The 18,474-nt window shown below is 51.5% G+C and overlaps 9 protein-coding genes across 9 annotated transcripts; 5 read left to right on the top strand and 4 right to left on the bottom strand.

Moving 5' to 3' along the window:
- Positions 1-165: 165 nt before the first annotated feature.
- K489DRAFT_379451 (COX15-CtaA-domain-containing protein) lies at positions 166-2,144 on the top strand. Its single transcript, XM_033604651.1, has one exon. It carries the CDS (start codon positions 266-268, stop codon positions 1,793-1,795), a length of 1,530 nt encoding a protein of 509 aa, XP_033460495.1. The 5' UTR covers positions 166-265; the 3' UTR covers positions 1,796-2,144.
- Positions 2,145-2,184: 40 nt separating this feature from the next.
- K489DRAFT_400787 (MED7-domain-containing protein) lies at positions 2,185-3,108 on the bottom strand (the record flags this gene model as incomplete). The annotated part of the gene is made up of 1 exon (XM_033607005.1): positions 2,185-3,108. The coding sequence occupies one exon, from the start codon at positions 3,106-3,108 to the stop codon at positions 2,371-2,373; it is 738 nt and encodes a 245-aa protein (XP_033460494.1). The 3' UTR covers positions 2,185-2,370.
- A 266-nt stretch (positions 3,109-3,374) lies between these two features.
- Positions 3,375-4,101, bottom strand: K489DRAFT_430863 (uncharacterized protein; the record flags this gene model as incomplete). Its single annotated transcript, XM_033608426.1, has 1 exon — positions 3,375-4,101. One exon carries the CDS (start codon positions 4,099-4,101, stop codon positions 3,670-3,672), a length of 432 nt encoding a protein of 143 aa, XP_033460493.1. The 3' UTR covers positions 3,375-3,669.
- A 1,206-nt stretch (positions 4,102-5,307) lies between these two features.
- On the top strand, positions 5,308-6,405 carry K489DRAFT_369812 (uncharacterized protein; the record flags this gene model as incomplete). The annotated part of the gene is made up of 3 exons (XM_033603079.1): positions 5,308-5,758; positions 5,818-5,904; positions 5,966-6,405. The coding sequence occupies 3 exons, from the start codon at positions 5,308-5,310 to the stop codon at positions 6,403-6,405; spliced, it is 978 nt and encodes a 325-aa protein (XP_033460492.1).
- An 88-nt stretch (positions 6,406-6,493) lies between these two features.
- On the top strand, positions 6,494-7,024 carry K489DRAFT_196534 (uncharacterized protein). Its single transcript, XM_033599571.1, has one exon. It carries the CDS (start codon positions 6,583-6,585, stop codon positions 6,874-6,876), a length of 294 nt encoding a protein of 97 aa, XP_033460491.1. The 5' UTR covers positions 6,494-6,582; the 3' UTR covers positions 6,877-7,024.
- Positions 7,025-7,279: 255 nt separating this feature from the next.
- K489DRAFT_196523 (uncharacterized protein) lies at positions 7,280-8,443 on the bottom strand. The gene has a single exon (XM_033599570.1). The coding sequence runs from the start codon at positions 8,230-8,232 to the stop codon at positions 7,351-7,353; it is 882 nt and encodes a 293-aa protein (XP_033460490.1). The 5' UTR covers positions 8,233-8,443; the 3' UTR covers positions 7,280-7,350.
- A 1,502-nt stretch (positions 8,444-9,945) lies between these two features.
- K489DRAFT_318571 (PAP1-domain-containing protein) lies at positions 9,946-12,133 on the top strand (the record flags this gene model as incomplete). The annotated part of the gene is made up of 4 exons (XM_033601332.1): positions 9,946-10,446; positions 10,502-10,890; positions 10,966-11,826; positions 11,890-12,133. The coding sequence occupies 4 exons, from the start codon at positions 9,946-9,948 to the stop codon at positions 12,131-12,133; spliced, it is 1,995 nt and encodes a 664-aa protein (XP_033460489.1).
- A 167-nt stretch (positions 12,134-12,300) lies between these two features.
- K489DRAFT_355483 (uncharacterized protein) lies at positions 12,301-15,140 on the bottom strand. The gene is made up of 2 exons (XM_033602522.1): positions 14,914-15,140; positions 12,301-14,863 (listed from the first exon to the last, which is right to left on the bottom strand). Exons 1-2 carry the CDS (start codon positions 15,035-15,037, stop codon positions 12,771-12,773), a joined length of 2,217 nt encoding a protein of 738 aa, XP_033460488.1. The 5' UTR covers positions 15,038-15,140; the 3' UTR covers positions 12,301-12,770.
- Positions 15,141-16,315: 1,175 nt separating this feature from the next.
- K489DRAFT_388240 (branched-chain-amino-acid aminotransferase 5) lies at positions 16,316-17,377 on the top strand (the record flags this gene model as incomplete). Its single annotated transcript, XM_033606399.1, has 2 exons — positions 16,316-16,388; positions 16,452-17,377. 2 exons carry the CDS (start codon positions 16,316-16,318, stop codon positions 17,375-17,377), a joined length of 999 nt encoding a protein of 332 aa, XP_033460487.1.
- Between the last annotated feature and the right edge of the window lie 1,097 nt (positions 17,378-18,474).

Below are 18,474 nucleotides of genomic sequence, written 5' to 3'. Positions count from 1 at the left end.
TCACAAGCCAGTTCCCGCAACTTCGCCTGCACGGCAGTTCACTCCAGAATGTCGGGGTCCAAGCGGCCGGATCATGGCACCGCCACTAAAACCTTTAGCTCTCCAATCGTGTTGGTACGAAGTCTATGACCCTGCATCTAGATCGAAATGCATGACTATTAGAGTGCATGGTCTGTGTTCAATTCAGGTCCTCTTCACATTGCCATCGGCAACTGGTTGCTCTTCCATATTCCAATGTGCCGTTAGAGACGACAGGCAATTCAAGATGGCGGCATCACTGGGTATTGCGCCGCTGCGTTCGAGGCTTGTCTTTGGTCTCGACAAATTCATCAGCAACGGTCCCATTTGCCGACGCTGTCTGCACCAGAAACCAGCCATCCCGAAAGCCTACACGTCTGTACGACAAACACCATTTCTTTCAGCTTTTCGACAGCGCACGTTATCTACGTTCACCAGAAATCAGAGCTCTGCGATAGCTTCTACACCATCTGCATCGTCGACATCGCCACTTGGCGCATTGGCGCAGGACATCGCATCAAAGACGAAATCAAATCCCTCCCGGGCATCCTCATGGCCGGAGACCAATTCGAAATCAGTGGCTTATTGGCTGCTCGGCTCTGCGGCTAGCGTGTTTGGAATTGTTATTTTCGGAGGACTCACGCGGCTCACAGAGTCGGGTTTGAGTATCACAGAATGGAGGCCCGTGACGGGTTCATTCCCACCACTCAGCGAGCAGATCTGGGAAGAGGAGTTTGCGCGATACAAGCTCAGCCCAGAGTTCAAGATGCTGAACAGTCGCATGAATCTGGATGAGTTCAAACAAATATACTTCATGGAGTGGGCACACCGGCTGTGGGGTCGAGTGATCGGAATCACCTTTCTCATGCCAACAGCTTACTTCATCGCAAGGCGACGTGTCACGCCGGTAATGGCTCGGCGACTCGTTGGAATCTGTGGTCTCATCTGCTTTCAGGGCGTGATTGGATGGTGGATGGTAAAGAGTGGTCTCAAGGATGATTTGTTCGAACAAGGCAAGCATCCTCGTGTCAGTCAGTACCGCCTGGCTGCCCATCTCGGCACAGCGTTCATTGCATATCTTACAATGCTCACAAATGGCCTGCACATTCTACGCGAGAATCACCTGGTCAAGAATCCGATCGAGGGTGCAAAGCTGCTAGAGACTTTGCGAAGCCCTCAACTTCGGCCATTTAAGCGCTTGTTGGTTGGTCTCTCCGGTCTGGTGTTCATCACAGCCATGTCTGGCGCACTCGTCGCTGGCCTTGATGCCGGTCTGATCTACAACGACTTCCCCTGGATGGGCCAGGGTCTGCTCCCACCGAAGCGCGAGATGTTTGACCCGTTCTACTCCCACACCGAAGACCAACGAGATCTATACTGGCGCAACGCTCTGGAGAATCCCGTCCTGGTTCAGCTTGACCACCGGATCCTTGCTACAACGACGTTCACCGCTATCATTGCTTTGTGGGCGTATTCGCGCTTCAGCCCTGCTGTCCGCTCAGCGCTGCCTAAAGCTGCACGTGGTGGCATGATGGGTGTTGTGCATCTGGCATGTCTGCAGGTTGCACTTGGTATCACGACGTTGTGGTACTTAGTGCCAACACCTCTAGCGGCAGCGCACCAGGCTGGTGCGTTGGCATTGTTGACGGGTGTCTTCGCGTTGGGTAACCGGGTGTGGGTGCCTAAGCGAACATTACGGTTGGTGCAGCAGGCTGTATCGTCGGCGAAGACATCGAAGCCGGTTGTCGGTTATACACCACTGGTCAAACATGTGTGATACTATTTTGGTCATTTCGATCATTCGTTGTATATTTACAATCAACCTTGAGAAGTTGACACTATCATTAGAAGTATGGCTTTACTATGTGAGCACAGCTGCTCGCATAATGCGCGGCATCGAGTCGTCTGTGCAATCCCAGGTAATGGACTTCCTTCCTCCAGTAACATCGTGTTCGTTGAATAAATTGATCACAACAAGTCATGATCAATAGCGAGTCATCGTCCCGCCAACACATTATGGTAGCGATCGATTGCACGAGCGCGTGTTCTGGCTTCTTTCGGCTTCGCGCCTCTCTATGAGGTGGACATGAGCGGTTTGGCGAGCGCTCCGAAATCCATACACCCCCACGTCATACATAGCAGCGCGGGTCCAAACTTCGACCCAGCACTGGTGGGCCATCACTGATAAGGCAGTTCGCGATACATTGAATTTGGCGCCGTCTCCTCGTTCATGGCGTGGGAGGAGACGACTTCTGACAGCGAGATACACTCGCTCGTCAGCAAAGCGCATATCATGATTTGTCCTTATCGGTCATCGGACACGGTCGTATTACTTTTGGCATTGATGATTTCTCACCCAAGCTCGTCCTCTATGGCTCGGAGCGCTTGCAGTTGCACAATCCTTCGTTTCGCATCGGCAGTGCTGGGATCGGTCCCTGTCTTGACGAAGCTCTTCTCATTTCGCTCCCCAGAAACTGTTGAATCTTCCCTCTCCAACGTCTGCAAGACTGTCCTAACCTTCTCTTTGGCATCTTCAATTCCTTGAATCTCCCTTCTCATCCTCTCTACCCGCTCTTCCATTAACAGTATCAATGTTTCGCGCGCCTGATGTGGGCGATATTGGTTGATCAGATCGTGCATGTTGTACATGAGCGTCTGCAGATCCTGCGTCTTCTCCTGGTATAGTTCGGGATTCGTGCTGAGAATGCCAACCAGAGAAAGGAAGCTGGCTAGAAGCGATCGCGCGAGCGCTATGAGATGTGGTTGCGGATCTGAACGCACGGAAGGATGTGACAGATAGACTTGCTCAATGCCTGCTGATTCGAGCGAGGTATCGGGCGCATGACGATCGATTTCGATACCGAAACTGATGTACTTCTCGTCCTTAGGCGGTTCCGGCGGTATCAAGTATTGTAGCTCGGAAGGCAGAGAGGAGACATCGAGCTCATTATTGCCGTCACTATCCCCATCGCGGGAGTCTCTGGCTGCTTTGCGCAACTGCCTGAGTGCCGCAAGATTTTGTTTCGAGAAGTGTTTATAGAAGGGCGGCGGAGCCGGGAAAGGAGCAGCAATGCTCACTTGCTCTGCCATATCTTACCAGGGCTAGAAGGATTAGCAATGCATCTGCACTGGTTTCGTCATTTACTCTTGAACAGAATAGGTTGGTAAATGGAATGACATGGCTACAGCATCGAAGTATATATTTGTAGAGGGTCAACGAGCGGCGTCATGATGCACCACATTCCCTCCAATTTGGCACGCGCCGCGCCGTGCACAGACCAGACACATGCACAGTGCAATAGATTTGCCTCACGCAACTCCATCTCTCTCATCGACAATGTTATGTCGCCCTTGGCACTTCTCATCGACTGGGCTCAAGGCTAAACCCAACGATACAAAAACAAGAGGTCTATCCGAACATGAGGAGGAGCTCATATATTGTTCGGAAGCATGTGTTCCGACCCTGAAAGGCTGTCCATAACTTTGGAGGTCGCTGCCTTCCATCCAAATGGTTCTCTGGCCGTGATCGTACTGTATGCGACTGGTATGGCAAAATGCGGTCCGCAGCGTGCGATGTTGGTGCTCAGGATCGGCAATGTTTCGAATCAAGGTTTCAGACTGCAGGATCATTGCTGTAGTCGCGGAGCAGTCTCAGCCTGCCAATGATATGTTGAGCAAGAAATCCGCGTGTCTGCGCTCTGCCGCCTTGGCTTGTTGATAAAGGAAGACTCTGTACCAGAACATATCGTGGTGATTCGATCCGGCTGGGACGCTCTCTGGCCGGGTGGTAACACCGCCATCTGGAGTGCTGACGTATTCAATCTCACCATGGTGTGCGACCACGTCTTGGAACATTGCCTTGATATCACTGGCTGACTCAAGATCACTCTCATGGAAGGTGATCCTGCTGTTCGGACAGAGCGTACGTAGCCCAGCTCCCAGTCGTTGGATGTTTGCCAGATTATGAGTAGAGTAGTAGTGAAGAGCAAATGATGCGCCTTGATTTGCAAATGATTGAGCTCGATGGGCTCCGTTGTCGAGGTCAACCCCTATGATCAACGTAACTTTCCCTTGTAAGGACATTGCGATCTGTTTTGAGATGTGAGGGACTGATCGAGATTTGTTCGGCCAGAATCTGTCAGTCACTGGGTAGTCTATAATGACCGAAGAGTGATTCACGGTACCACGTTCACAGGAAGACCACATTTTGATTCGATCGAGAAGGAAATGTCGCTACCTATGTATCACGCTGAATAGTTTCTCACGCAACACTTACGATCAGGAACTGACCAGCGCGTTGTCATCCATCCATCGAGCCATGACCTACCAGGTAATCGTCCGCACTTTCAAGAATATTTCTCGTGTCACCCGAGACCACTCAGACAGAAAAGTTTAAGAATTATCCAGATCATAGATAGTCATGGAGCATAGTGCGGCTAGCTACAATGCGTAGTCACCCTTCCGGAAATGGACGAACGAAAATGGACAAGCGGAAATGGACAAAGCACATCGCGTTTTGGGACTCATAACATACATTATAAAACCGACAGAGTGTCTGCATATCCATAAGCCGCACAAGTTCCGCCCGAGACTTGTCGGACTCGACGACACGGGGTGATCAATCCTGATTTCGTGCAGGCTACCTTGGTACTATGTACTGCAGGTGGGTGGTCGGATTTACTGGATCACTTGCAAATTTGTGGAGAAAGCATGTGAACTATTGTACATGTATTTCTGACCGAGTGACCCATCGTGAGGCCTTTCACTAAGTGAGGTTTCTCTGTTGATTAGTCCACAATACCGCAGCAAAGGCCTAGAGGACCGCCTGAAGAGGCCGAAGAAAGGATGTGTCTCATGCTGGAGGTGGGGAAATGGACCTGAGGGTAATGACATACAGCTCGGAGAGCAGTTCCTGACCATTTCCGGCAATTGTGTATCCTCATTCGCATCTAGCGGCACGCACGACTGGCCTATCCACCGGGACAACGTGGCGCGCTTCACCGACCGACCGTGGCAGCGAGCACAGCCTTGGATGAGGAGTGGCGGCAGCTCTCAGCACGAATCCTCGAGGACATCACGAAACATCTCGAGGCCCGTTTCTTTTTCCTTCTTCTTTTTGTTTCCCACCTTGATTTCCAGCCTCGGAACATCTGTCCCGGCGCTACTGCTTAACATTTCCCTCACTTTCACATAGTATCATTCGGTCACAAACCTTATCGCTGTGCCGGTGTGATAGCGTGGGGCTATCACCGATTGACGTTATCGACGAGCATCTTCCACTTCATCACGATGCCAGTACACGTAATCGCAGATCCCTTCGTGTTTGTCCCCATCTCCAGTGCAGAGGCTGCTCAAGGTAGAGGTGCAGCGAAACGAGTTGTACGAGCTCATGTCACACGAGTCCAACATGCCAAAACTAGCACGCCTGGGAGCCACATGCATCTGCAGCCATGGACTGTGAAACCATACACACCTCGAGAGTCCCTGCCGGTTCGAAGGAAACTGCAGACAAAAGGAGCACCTGAACGAAAACGAGCTGCACCCACTTCGAGCTCGAGCAAGGATCCATCAGCGCCCGAGGACGCAGACAAGCCAGAGGCGTCGGGCTCGCCGAATCATATTCAAGCTCTTGTTCGAGCACCTAGTCCCAGACTGCCTACGACAGGCGGCGCTTCAGAGGATCCATTCTGGACGTTTCCGGTAGACTATCAACCATGGCTACCTCCAGTATTTGCACACTGTAAGCTTCCACGCGTGTAACGATAGCCTCATAGAATTGATCTTAATCGATTCAAATAGACATTCAAAACATCGCTGTCAACATTCCTGATATAGACGGCCCGGGACGAAAAGGGCTTCTTCGTCGAGTCTGGTTCCCTTTGTGCAGTACGTCAGATGTCATTTTTGAGTCTCATAGCCATGCAACCTTGCTGACATCGGAACCTAGTGACGGAGCCCGCAACGATGTATGCCGTCCTACTAATGGCAGCATCCCACTACGCTGTCATCAATCCTACAAAGGAGAACAAAAGGAACGCCGAGCTGCTCCGTGCTCGAGCCGTCCACGAAATCATCGCCGCCATCTCCGAGCCTGGCCGAGTCATCACCGACGCCATGATCGGCGCCGTTGCGAAAATGGCCGCCTACGAAGCCGTCTTCGGCGACACCGAACGTTTCCAGGCACATATGGAAGGCGTACACATGATGCTGAACCTCCGCGGCGGAATGTCCACCCTGGGACTCGATGGCCTATTGGAACGGATGCTCGTCTGGATCAATCTAAATGCGTGCTGGCTGACGGGCGTTAAAAATGAGAAGTTTGAATCGCTGCCCACCCAGGTCTTCTTCGAGGCGCCGGACCCATATCACTTTGCGGGAATCGCTTGAACAGAGCATAAAGTCTGATGCACAATTGAAGAGTTCCATTGCTTGTCTACTTCAGCCTTTTGGTCGAGGCTTGATACATATCTGTCGCAGTCACCGACACGGCTATGCAGCCTCGTGTCAACGTCATGTATTTGCAGCAATCACCACGGATGGTTACGGGAATGGCGCTGTTCGTGCATGTTCGACAGGCGAGGGTCGCGAGCCCGAAGTGGGGCATTCTTAATCGCCGTCCTGTGCAAACCACTCTGGGGACGACAAATTTCTCGCCGTAGCAGGGTCAAAAGCCCTACATTGCAATCGAGCCTCAAATTGACAGATGAGGCACCAAAGCCTACAGTATTTCGAGCCCATTCGGCAGCTCACAATAAGTTAGTCACCAAGATTCATGGCGAGGTGAAGCGGTGGTGCTGTGAGGGTCTCGAAATAAATCGCCCCCAAAAAGCACGGGAGTCACGATACGGCACTGGATAAGTCCCTGATGGAATGGCTGGGCATCATGGCTCACGCCCGGAGTAGCATTATTGAATTCGTAAAAAGTGTTTTAAAGCTATTGCACAATTTTAGCGGAGTACGCCGTCGATTTGGGTGGCAGGGATACTTCTCAAAAAAACGATTCAGCTCACGCAGCTTTCATCACTCGAGTGAGGTTTCAAGCGGCGAGAATGGCGTCAACTCTGTGCAGAGAAATGGTCAGTGCCGTATCCTCGTAATCTGGCCATGCATGCAGTTTCCCCGTGAGCGAGCGCGCCAACGTGACAGCTTCATAATTCACGAAGCTTTGGCTGCATGGCTGCTGGGGTAGGGTCTCCAATTTCCGTCCATCATCATTTCAATCGCCGTTAGTCTCGTAGGAATCGGTCTTCTTCGGCTTCCATGACGTGGGCATGGCATCTTTCTGCATCGGCTTGCCGGAACCCATGAATCCGACTAGGAGAAATCAGTCAGTCAACGTACACGACTTTCTTGTTTTATCAGTCTTTCATGCTTTGATAACCCACCTTTTGCACTAGGCAGATCCGAAGTGCGGAACATGCTATCCCTGTTCAGTTGCTGTTTGCTCAATCCCGAGACAGGGTTTTTCGGACCAGTCTTCCGGAAATTCTGCCAGCTGCTTGCTGCCTTCTCCAACTTTTTGTTCGGCTTCAGCTTCTTCGGCTCGGGCGCCATTCGCGTCGGTCCATCGCTGACCATGCTGGGCACGTGCCTCGCTGGCTGTGGTGGTTCCAGGGATGGTCCGGCTGATATGACAGCGCCGTTCTGCACAGGTACCGATGGGACCCGAACTGAAGGCGTGGTGGCAGCAGGTGTCCCATCGTTCTTGCGTTTCTTGTTCTCAACTGGTCTGACTTCGTGGCTCCGTTTATTCTCCTTATCCGGATAGCCAATGAAGTGTACGAAGTATACAGGATCGGCAGAACTTCCAGTCTTGCTGATAATTTTCGCCTGATAATATTGCTTGTCCTGGGAGAACTTCGCTAGGACGACGTCTCCAACATTGAAGCTGATCGACGTGACCTCAGCTGGTGGAGGCGGCGGCTCGTCCAGACTTGCGCCTGGCGGAGGTGGTGGAGGCGGCGGCAATACATCGGCGGCAGATCTGCTTTGATGATGTTGCTGTGGTGGAGGTGGAGGCGGTGTCGCTGCAGCAGGAGAAACAGAAGATAAAGCGGCAATGTCGCGTTTGAATTGTGCGATTTGAATATCGAGGGCCTGGATCAGCTCCAACACCGTCGCATCTTCCGGGTCCTCGGCGAGTGCTTCTCGACAAGACTGAAGATCGTCTTGGCTCTCACGAAGCTGCTGCTCAAGATCGGCTAATGTGCTCATGTTGGATGTTCGATAAATATGGCTCACGAACGCGACGCTTACGAAGCCGATAATCTTGTCGGCATCTGACGATGTGCGGGACTAGCTGTCCGGAGTTCAGCCGGGGCTTGCTCGCGACGACCGCATCCCGCCCCGCCATGTTGCCTACGAGCGAGTACTGAATACTTTATCCTGCTGAGGGTAGCAGATCTTTGCATCGCGTGCGTGCATTTGCACAATAACGTATCACTAATAGCGCTGCCGAGTCAGGATGGCGCGCAAGAAATGTCGTGATGTGTGTAACCTCATAACCATCACTGTCGAACAGACAAAACTATCATGCCTCCTTGCCGGGATAATATAAAAAGCGCTTTTGTCTGGCGCATGGGACCACTCACCGTCCTGACGCTCGCCTGACTACTTACACGTGGGTCTGTGAGTCATGATGCATGTACAGCACGGCGACGAAGGATTTGTATTGGTTGTTAAATGTCGGGATGCTATCCGATGTCTGTTGCCACTTCAACCTCGAATGCCTGGTGTGAAGGCTGCGGCAAAGTGCGCACATATATGCCATAGTATATATTTGGGAATGGTCGTGCACTGTAACGAGACGTTGACTGGCGACGATTGGTACAGCCGCATTCCGAAACACATGCCATGCCATTCACATGATCTGGACTCTTCGCGGCGTGCGAGACTGCCTACATGGGCATGTCCTGTCCCGAGGTGATTCTAGAAGGAAAATCAGCCTCACTAACCGTGCAGACGGCTGGGCATGCACGGGTGACTGTTCCATAGTCGAAGGTGCCCAGGTGGAGAGAGGGGGCACAGGCGAAAGTTGGATTACCAATCCATCTTTCCATCATCGTCCACCACATGCCCCAACAGTGATCTTTGCTCCCGTCGTGCTGCATTGTACTGTACCGTTGATACTGCCCAGGCCAGCTGGGGATTCGTATTGCACTGCACCGTATATTCACGCATTGCAATCTGTCACTGTCATCGCCATCAATCAGCTTCACCTTCAAAATTTTCTGTTGTTGTTCTGCCCTTCGCGCGGTGACAACTCAAGGGTCTTCAATTCAAGCTTGGACGTCGCGCGCATTCAAAGGACAGCTTCTTTCAGTCCGGTTCTATCCTTTCTTATCCCCGTGCTGCCTTGTTGCCTGAAAACCGGAGCTTTACTTGCCCGCAAGAGAAGAGAGTCCGATCGTGACTGAGACACAGGACCCACGTATACTCACAACAAAGAATCTCCCTTGCGAGGTCCAAGGAAACTGATCGGAATCTATATCTCTCCAATATCACAGCATCCGGTCAGTGGTTGCCGAGAGGTGGAACATAACCGATCATTTCTTCGCTCCTGTACCATCAGCAGTCTCACCCGCCGCTTGCTGCCCGCTTGGTTTTACGCCGCTTTCTCGCCTTTGGACCCTGATCCTCCTCCACCCACACTATAATCACTTTACTACCACGCAACATTCAATTGTTCTCTCCACCTTACATTCCACTACATCTTCCATTCACTTGCCGAAACCAAAACCTGTTGGCTGGGTTGGACGCGCCACGAGGACTACGAATAAGCGCGTGCCCGACATTCTTCATTCGACACCAGCAAACCACAGCCTCTAGGTCACGCTTATTCCGACACCTCACAGGCTCATTCTTGCATGGGCTTCGACTGGCATCAACACTACAACAAAATTTTGGACCCAACCGAGCTGAATTCCTATGGCTGGTGAGCTCCAGCAGTCTGCGGTATCAGCTCAGCCATACCTCACTCGCAACCAACAAGATTTGCTTGCGGCTGCCTTGCACTCACAAGCCAACCCCCCCTCTAAGTTTGCCATCGCGGCAGGTCCAAACTCAATCGCACCAAAAACAACGTCGCCTCGTCAAATGGCTACCCTTGGCGAAGACGGCCTCTACACGGGCCAGCATAACGCCACATTCGATTCTTTCGATGTCGATTTCACTCCTGAACTTGATTTCCTGGATGGCGATGAAAGCTTCGATTTCGACGACACGGAGTTTGGTGATGATCTCATTGGAGCACTTCCCGGGCGCGATGGCTCTGGTAATCAAAAGACCACGAATGGTGATCAAAAGCGAAAGATGTCGACCGAGGATGACTCCGGTGATGCTTCTGACCCCAAAAGGCAAGAACTGCAAGAAGGAGAGAGGAGCACAAAGAAGCCTGGCCGTAAGCCACTTACCAATGAGCCTACCACAGTGAGCCAATCATAATATTCTGGATCGCCAAAGACATGTCACTAACAGTTTTCAGAAACGCAAGGCGCAGAATCGAGCTGCGCAACGCGCATTCCGTGAGCGCAAAGAAAAGCACGTCAAAGATCTTGAGATAAAAGTTGCGGAGCTGGAAAAGGCCAGCGAGGCTAACCGGCATGAGAATGGTGTACTCAAAGCTCAAATCGAACGACAGCAAGCAGAGTTGCGGGAATACAAGAAACGACTATCGCTCCAGGGCACAATCAAGCGATCGCCATCATCATCTGTGTCTCACTCGCAGCATCACAGTCTTTCTGGATCGCTAAGCGATAATTTCCAGTTTGATTTCGCTCAATTCGGATCACAGACTGATGAAAACAAAATTGGAGCACTCAGACCTCCCGGTAATCTACATTCGACCATTGAGCAGCAAAATCCCACATCGCGGTCACTCTCAGAAAGCTCCTTTTCTCAACCTCGAGCTCAATCTGGGCACGGAAGCCAGGCGGCACAATCATTGAGCCCTCCGGATATATCAAATAATGGAGCCTCGCTTTCGCCTGGGAGCGGGTCAAATTTACCAGTATACGGCTCAAATAATGCACACGAACTTCCTAACCTGTTTCCGACCAATACTTTGACCGACTTGTTCTCTCCTGGACTGCTCAAGAGTGCCAATCTCGATGCATATTTCTCCAACACCCAATCCAACTCTGATTTGGGCAATGCGAGAACGTACACGGCAGACAACGGCGGTGACTCGACTGCAGGTCTGAACCGCGTGTTCCAATTCAATGGAGACAGCAATGCTAGCGACACCACATCCCCCAGCGCTAGCTCTAACAGTCAATGGAATGCTAACGGTATCACGAGCAGCTCATGCGAAACGTCGCCGGAGCCGTACAATGACGCTCCGTCGGCAAGGAACAAAAGCTTGACTACCACTATATTCGCTTCTCCACAAAACTCTGCTCTGTCTTCGTATAACAGTGATAGTCCAAACACGCTTCCGACTGGCCCAATCAGCTCGACATCAAATTTTGGAACTATTGACTACAGTGTACCTTCAACGGCTGGCTTCGACCCGGTGTTGTTCGGAGACTATCGCGAAAGCCAAGCAGCGATTGTTGGTGCTGGAGATTTCACAGGTGGATTCTTTGATGATGCACTTTACTCCGCGCCAGTTGACTACAATTCGCCCAGTTCGCTGTTTGGAATCCTCCAATCGCCTCAGCAAACGAAAGCGTCACCCGTCGCCACACAAACGAACGCAGCCGGGGCGCCGTCAAGTAAGAGTCTTATCGCCGAAATGGAGAAGGCGCGGGACGGCGATGAAAGCGCTACGTCTGTTGACGGAAAGTTTATCAGTTGCAACAAGATTTGGTACAGTTCTCCCCAAATTGCTGTGTTTTTGAGCAAATATTCTAACATGATCGTTTCCCACAGGTCGCAACTTCAAAACAACCCGGACTTCCAGGATGGCAAGTTCGATCTCGATCAATTGTGCTCAGAGCTTCGCACGAAAGCGAAGTGTTCTGAGTCCGGTATGATGGTGCCACGCGAGCACGTTGACAAAGCACTCCGAAAGCTCGGGCATAAAGATACCGCGGCTCAAGCTGTTCAAGACCATCCGCATCTGCAATTTGAGGCGGATAGCTTGGATGCTTTCATGAAGAAGTTCTCCCGTTGATAGGCCTTGCGGCACTTGTGGGGACGATGCTCCAACACTTCCGCATATGCCGATTTCTTTTCTTATTGCGACCAGCACCTTGACGGAGCTTGAGTTGAGTATGAAAATCACGACGACGGAGTTCCCATGTCATATCGTCACACTATCCAGGCGAAGGGGCCTGTAGTAGGACGAGCATAGCTAGGTATGAGATCATGTACAGGGCTGTGCTGAATTTGGGAGTTTGGGAGTATGTGCCATTCAACTTTGACTCGCTTGATGGACGGCATCTTATGAGCACATGCACAATTGTCACCAGCATTAAGAAGAAATGTTCACACACGATGCATTGCGTTATATATATCTGCCGCTGTCAGGACTGCTGAATTGCGTTGAATACGAACTGTGATATTCTATGCTCGTGCATCTCAACTTTCCGTGGATGATGACTCGGCATTTTGCCAGGACTCGCAGGCCAACGAACGCTTCGTTGTCTCTCTACATTTGAGTGACGAGCAAAACAAATGCCATCGTAAAGAGCGACAGGGCACACAGCTCATTACCCGTTGCTGACATTATGGCGTATTGATGACCTTGAGCGATTATCGCAACCAAAGCATTAGTCGCACACGAGCGAGCTCAGGGCCCTCCACATCTTTCACGTCACCGTGATAAAGCCGATGCCCTTTCTCGCGACCTCACACGCCGCGCGCAACTTTCTCTCCTCCACATCCGTCCATCGCACGCTCAAATCGTCCCATTTCTTCACCTTGTACTCCTCCTTGAACCGCTTCTGCAGCTCCTGCATGCGTGCCAACGGCCGCGGATCGCCCGTCCCGCTGTACACGATCAACACCGAGGCTGGCGGCAGCGCGGCGTGGATCGCGGTGAGGTGAGCTGTGAGCGCGGTGAGAGGCGTCGAGAGTGGGACTGTGGTCATGTTGGTTGTGGCTTGGCTGCGGAGTGTTTCGGTGTCCGCGGCCTTGGTGCGATTCCACCAGCCGCGGTGAGCTTCGAGTTCGCGGAGTCGCGCCCAGATGAAGTCGCAGCCTCCGGGAGGTACGTCCGAGCCAGTAGTAGGAGTTTCGTTCGATGCTGGAGTTATCGCGTCGCCTTTGATGGCGCGGCACATTCCAGCGACCACTTCTGCGTCGGATTCTGCTCCAATAACGACTCCCGCAGCTGAGCCATAGCCACGTCGGGGATCACCCCAGTCTACGACGGCGCCTAGTCGAGGCTCTTCATCGGCATGAGGATGTAATTTGTCACGTCGTGGACGGTGGTGGCGACCCAATCGTGTGAAGATGCTTTCAGAGTGTGCGTCGGGTGTACCCCAAGCCTTGCCCTTTTCGCATTTCTGCTTCACAAGATCAAGGGTTGCGCGCGCATCTTCAACGCTGTCATGTCCGGTTGAACCATGGCCTTTTTGAATCTCGCGGCTGAGGTACTTCTGTGCAAGCCATTTCAAGGATGACTTGAGAGGAGGTCCTCGCGGATGTGGGTATAGAAGAGTGGTATCGATGATGAATGGGAAGGTCATCTGTAAAGCGTTGAGATCACTGTCTAGAGAGTGGCCGACGAGGATGGTCTGAGGTGTGATCAATTCGATGAGATCTTTTTGAATGTCGGCCAGTGTAGTTGTGACACCCTCCAACTTGGCGGCCGTGATGCCAGAATATGGTGTGAGATAGTCGGTGATCGGCTCAGTCGGCTTGACTAATTTGTCGAAAACAACTTCTCCATTCCAATCGACGACGGTTGCTCGCGTCAGACGGAAGACCTGTGTCTCGCCTGGTGGCGACACGAGGCACATCTCACAGTCCATGGTTAAAACTTTTCGCCCAACAGTCACCGAGCCTTTTTGGATGTTCTCTTCGCGAGCGCTGCCCTCGGCGAGGTTCGCAATGCCAGGGAAGTCGATCCAGCCGTCTGCGCTCGTCTTCTTGGAAGCTGTGCGACTTGCAGCCTCCAAAGCTGCCCTAGCTTTGTCGTTTCCCGTATGTGCCGGATGTAATGGAAAACCCGCGTCGGCTAACTGATCGGTCGTCGCCAATAGCTCAGTGATAATTGTACGACGGTTTTGCCAGTTCTTCCCTTCTGACGGGGCTTGTGGTCCTTTCGTCTGCTTGTCTTCCTTGGATTTGGGCACCGGAGCAGAGAGCATGCCCGCCAAGGGCGAATGTATCTTACCGAATTTATCATCTCCGGGTGCCTTGATTGGCCATAGATGGTCGAATAGATCCGCCAGAGGTTGCAAAGGGTCTGGTAAGCGATCTTTCTTGAGTCGTTTTGGGTAGTAATCGTCCGGCGTCACATTTGATCTGTTTCGGGAGTCTTCCGGGGGCGGTTCTTGATCCTCGTATGCGGCAGAATGAGCGGCGGCATCTGCGTCGACAGAGATCTTTCCATCAAACATGCCAGCTTCTAGACCGGGTACCATCACAACTACGACCTTTCGAAAGTTGTGGTGATGCCTAACAGAACACCATTGCGGCGCGGTGCCATCGGCAAGCAGATATAACACGAGATTCTGCAAATCAGACACCTTCACGAAGCTCTGTAGGCGTGCGTTGGCCGAATGGGTGATGGCGGGATAGTTGCCGGAGTTCCCAGTGCTCTCGCTGTTGTCGTTCTTCCTTTCATTCCGATTGTCGTCGTTGGCTCCATCCTGTCGGCGGCGTTTTTTCTTCGCTCGCTTGCTTTCGGCGATTTGCCAATCACCTTCATCGTTCTCTGCAGATCTGCCACTTCCTACGTTCAAGTCAGCCATGGCGTTGCCTGGACGTCGAAGGCAAACTCACCATTCGCCCGGTCCTCACCATCCTGTGCTCGTTCATTCCTCAATAGTGCTAATGTGCTACCTACGCCGAGCTGGTTCGAGTCGCGCGCGTCATCAGGACGACTTCTTTTACGGTGATTGTGCATTATATCGTTCTACCTACAGGATACGATGATCATGCGACCTCGAACTGATAAGTACTGTGGTCTTTGGAATATCTGCAGTGCAACAACGATGTCTGCAATTTTCATTCACGTTTGTGGTCCGTCCACTGGGGGAACGGCAGCTGAAATTTCGCAGGCAGTCAGAGCGCGGCTTCAGCCGCCCTGGATCATGGCACTTCACCCATTCATAAATACACGGCCATACGACATGCCAGAGCGGCTTCCTGCTATTGTTGACTGTGATAACATCTCCTCGGTTCTCGGGATCTTGATGTCAGTATGTCGAGGTCCAGCCCAGCAACCATCAAATTCTGTCTCGACGACGCGACAACGAAGATGATATCTCCAAATTCAACTGCTTTCAAGCTCCAGACAAGACCATGCAAATGCTCATGACACGACTGAACAGACTAAGGCATTATGCAGGCGCTATCTCGGGTACATATACGGGCAGATCTAATATCATGGGCATTGGCAAACAATGGTGGCAACTTTCATGGAGTAGCATACAGAATTACGTTCCTGTTCTTCAGCAATTTCATTTCTTGCTGACAGAACTGATTCGATTACTCCTGGAATGCTTAAGTCCACCAATCTCGCCTTGCGGAACAGCCTCCGATCAAAGATTATTGGTCCCCGCACACTTCCGCCCGATTTTGGACGTCGCACGAACGGTGTGTACGACCTGGCGGAAGCTAGGACATGCATGTGCCTGATGTGTTGTCCTATCGCGTTCTAGGGGATTGCAATCGCTACGAATGATGAGGTCCTTTGGCTGCACATGAGCCCCGACTTTTGACGCTATTCTTCTTCTGACAAATGTGCAGTTGAGGCTCTTGGGAGAGACCAAGGTCCCAGCGTAGTCTCCACGACCTTGGGAAAGGGGAGAGGAACGATAAGCGACCACGATTGTGCTGGGTCTGTCATGACTACGATACATAGCATGCAAGGCTTAGTGTTCTGACACGTCTGCAAGTGCGCCTGAATTCATCGTGAATGCAGCATCACATATATGTACGAAGAAGTGGGGCCGTTGCACGTATCAATGAAGTGCGCAAATAAGTAAAGGAGACCGTTGCACATAATCTCGTGTCGAAGCTCTACACAACTCAATGGCCAAACCTCAAAGGTGCCCGCTGAGCTTGTCTACTCATTTACATTTTGAAAACCTCGCGCTGAACGAGCTTGTCGTTACCGACATCAGATGATCACACGCGCAATTGCTTCAGACTAACCGATAGGAAGGGCGTTTGAGCAGAAATGTCGTCTTGGCCACCTTTGCCGATGGCGGATATCGATTGGTCAAGCCCAAAAGACTTATTCTCGCACCAATGTAAGCCGGTCTAGTCGACGTTTTGGTTTGCTTGCTCGCACTGAAATAAACGAAAACATGCAGATAATGGCCATGTGCAGGCAACTTACCGAAAGTCCACTGGACGATGGACTTTACTGCAGATTGTTCAAGACCCGAATATTCGTGCTCATGGTCTTGCCGCTGGTCTCAACTATGGCCAACAAGCATTCGAAGGCCTCGGGGCCTTTCGACAAACGGGTACTCCTGGGGGCATATCAATCTTTCGACCAGTTTATAACGCCTTGCGTTTTCAATACTCTGCAAGAGTGCTTAGCCTACCAGAAGTGCCGACCGAAATGTTCATCAGGGCCATTCGTATGGCAGTCGCGGTCAACGCGACCTATGTCCCTCCCGTCAACTCGGGTTGGAGCATGTATTGCGGTCCACTGTTGCTCGCCACCAGTCCAACACTCATGCCCGGATTCCCAGAAGAATGCACCTTCTGTGTTTATGTCTTCCTAACAGCTCTAGGGTCGCAGGCCGACTCTGCTCCCGTGAAAGCTTTGATCCTCGACGATTTCGATCGCGCGGCGACGAGAGGCACAGGACGTGCCAAGATCGGGACCAACTACGCAGGAGTCGCATCCTGGAGTAGACAAGCTAGCGAAGCAGGATTTGGCATCACGCTGCACCTCGACAGCGTTCGACATGAAAACATAGACCAATTCAGCACTTGCGGATTTCTTGGTGTTTCTAAACTGCATATCGATAAGGTGACAAATTACACAATCGTTGTTCCCGACTCCCCGAGCGCCGTTGTCGGTGTTACCAGCGACAGTATTTTGCACATCGCGAAGAGTTGGGGTTGGAATGTGGTGAAGCGCCGGATCAAGTATACGGAACTTAACAATTTCAGCGAGGTGATTGGGACAGGCACTGCTGTGGGACTGATTCAGATACGATCTATAACGCGGCGTTGGTCCGATGATTTGCCCAGGTGGTCCTCTATCCTGAGACCGGCTCGCTGAGACCCACCGACATACTCGAGACGTTCACCTACGACTCGGATGCGGACCCAAATGCGGGAGAAGTCTATAAGCAGCTGCTGGCTGAACTAAAAGGTATCCAATCAGGAAAAAATCCCTGATCGATTTGGGTGGGTTACGGAGGTCCAGGAAGGAGATCACCGGGTCGACACTGATGAAGTTGATTGACAGCCGCCTTGCGACTCCTGTTGTGGAAAGCCTCGCACGCAACCGACCTAGCTGACGCTGATCTTCTGAATCGACTCGGTACGAGACTACAATGTAAGCAAGGAGGAAAGCACAGAGCGACGGTGCCATAGGGAAAGAACCTTATTTCCAGATTTAGATTTTAACCTACTTATAAATAGGCCGTACGTCCTTCCCAGACAATGTTCATTCCATCTCGAGAGATTACGCAAAAACTGAAGCCCTGCGTGGGTCCGTCATTTTCAGAAATAAGGATGACCGATTTTTATCATATTCAGATTCTGTCATTTCTGAATTCATATTCTCTTTTTGAATCATCAGTAGTTTATAACTATTACGAAACCTTTCATAATATCAGGTAAGGCCTTAGAATGCCGTGTAAGGACAAGAGTACTGAATGGTCCACGATGCATCAAAGTTCTGTGTTGTGAACCTCGCTACAGAGTGACCACCTGGGAAACCCCCAAACTAGCCACCTTCGCTACAATCAACGTTAAAAGATTTGGCTAGTTTGGAGTTTCCCCAGGTAGTGACCTGTGTTCTGTCTGGCAGGAGTCAGGTAAGTATAGGCCGCAATTTTGGATAGTATCGTGTTTTTTGATACAGCTGTCGGTCAGATCGAACGCGGCACTTTGGCAACTTAATAGAAACGACGATGATTTGTTCTGCATCCTACATTCTCCAGGCCTGACCGGTCATATAGATGCATCGTCCAATTTGACCAACGATTGTATACCGGCGGGACCGGTCAGGTCAAATTTGTGCAGACAACCTTCCTGCTCGGGCCATCATTACACAGGCCCCCGTTGTGTTTGCTCCGCCACGATCGCGCAGTATTACCGGTGAGATCCTACATTATAATGCCAATCTGCGCATACAGCCCTGGAGTACAT

This window comes from Dissoconium aciculare (assembly GCF_010015565.1).
Source record: "Dissoconium aciculare CBS 342.82 unplaced genomic scaffold K489scaffold_5, whole genome shotgun sequence".
Taxonomy (NCBI): domain Eukaryota; kingdom Fungi; phylum Ascomycota; class Dothideomycetes; order Mycosphaerellales; family Dissoconiaceae; genus Dissoconium; species Dissoconium aciculare.
The sequence above is the reverse complement of the archived record's forward strand: the minus strand, read 5'-3'. Positions and strand labels throughout refer to the sequence as shown.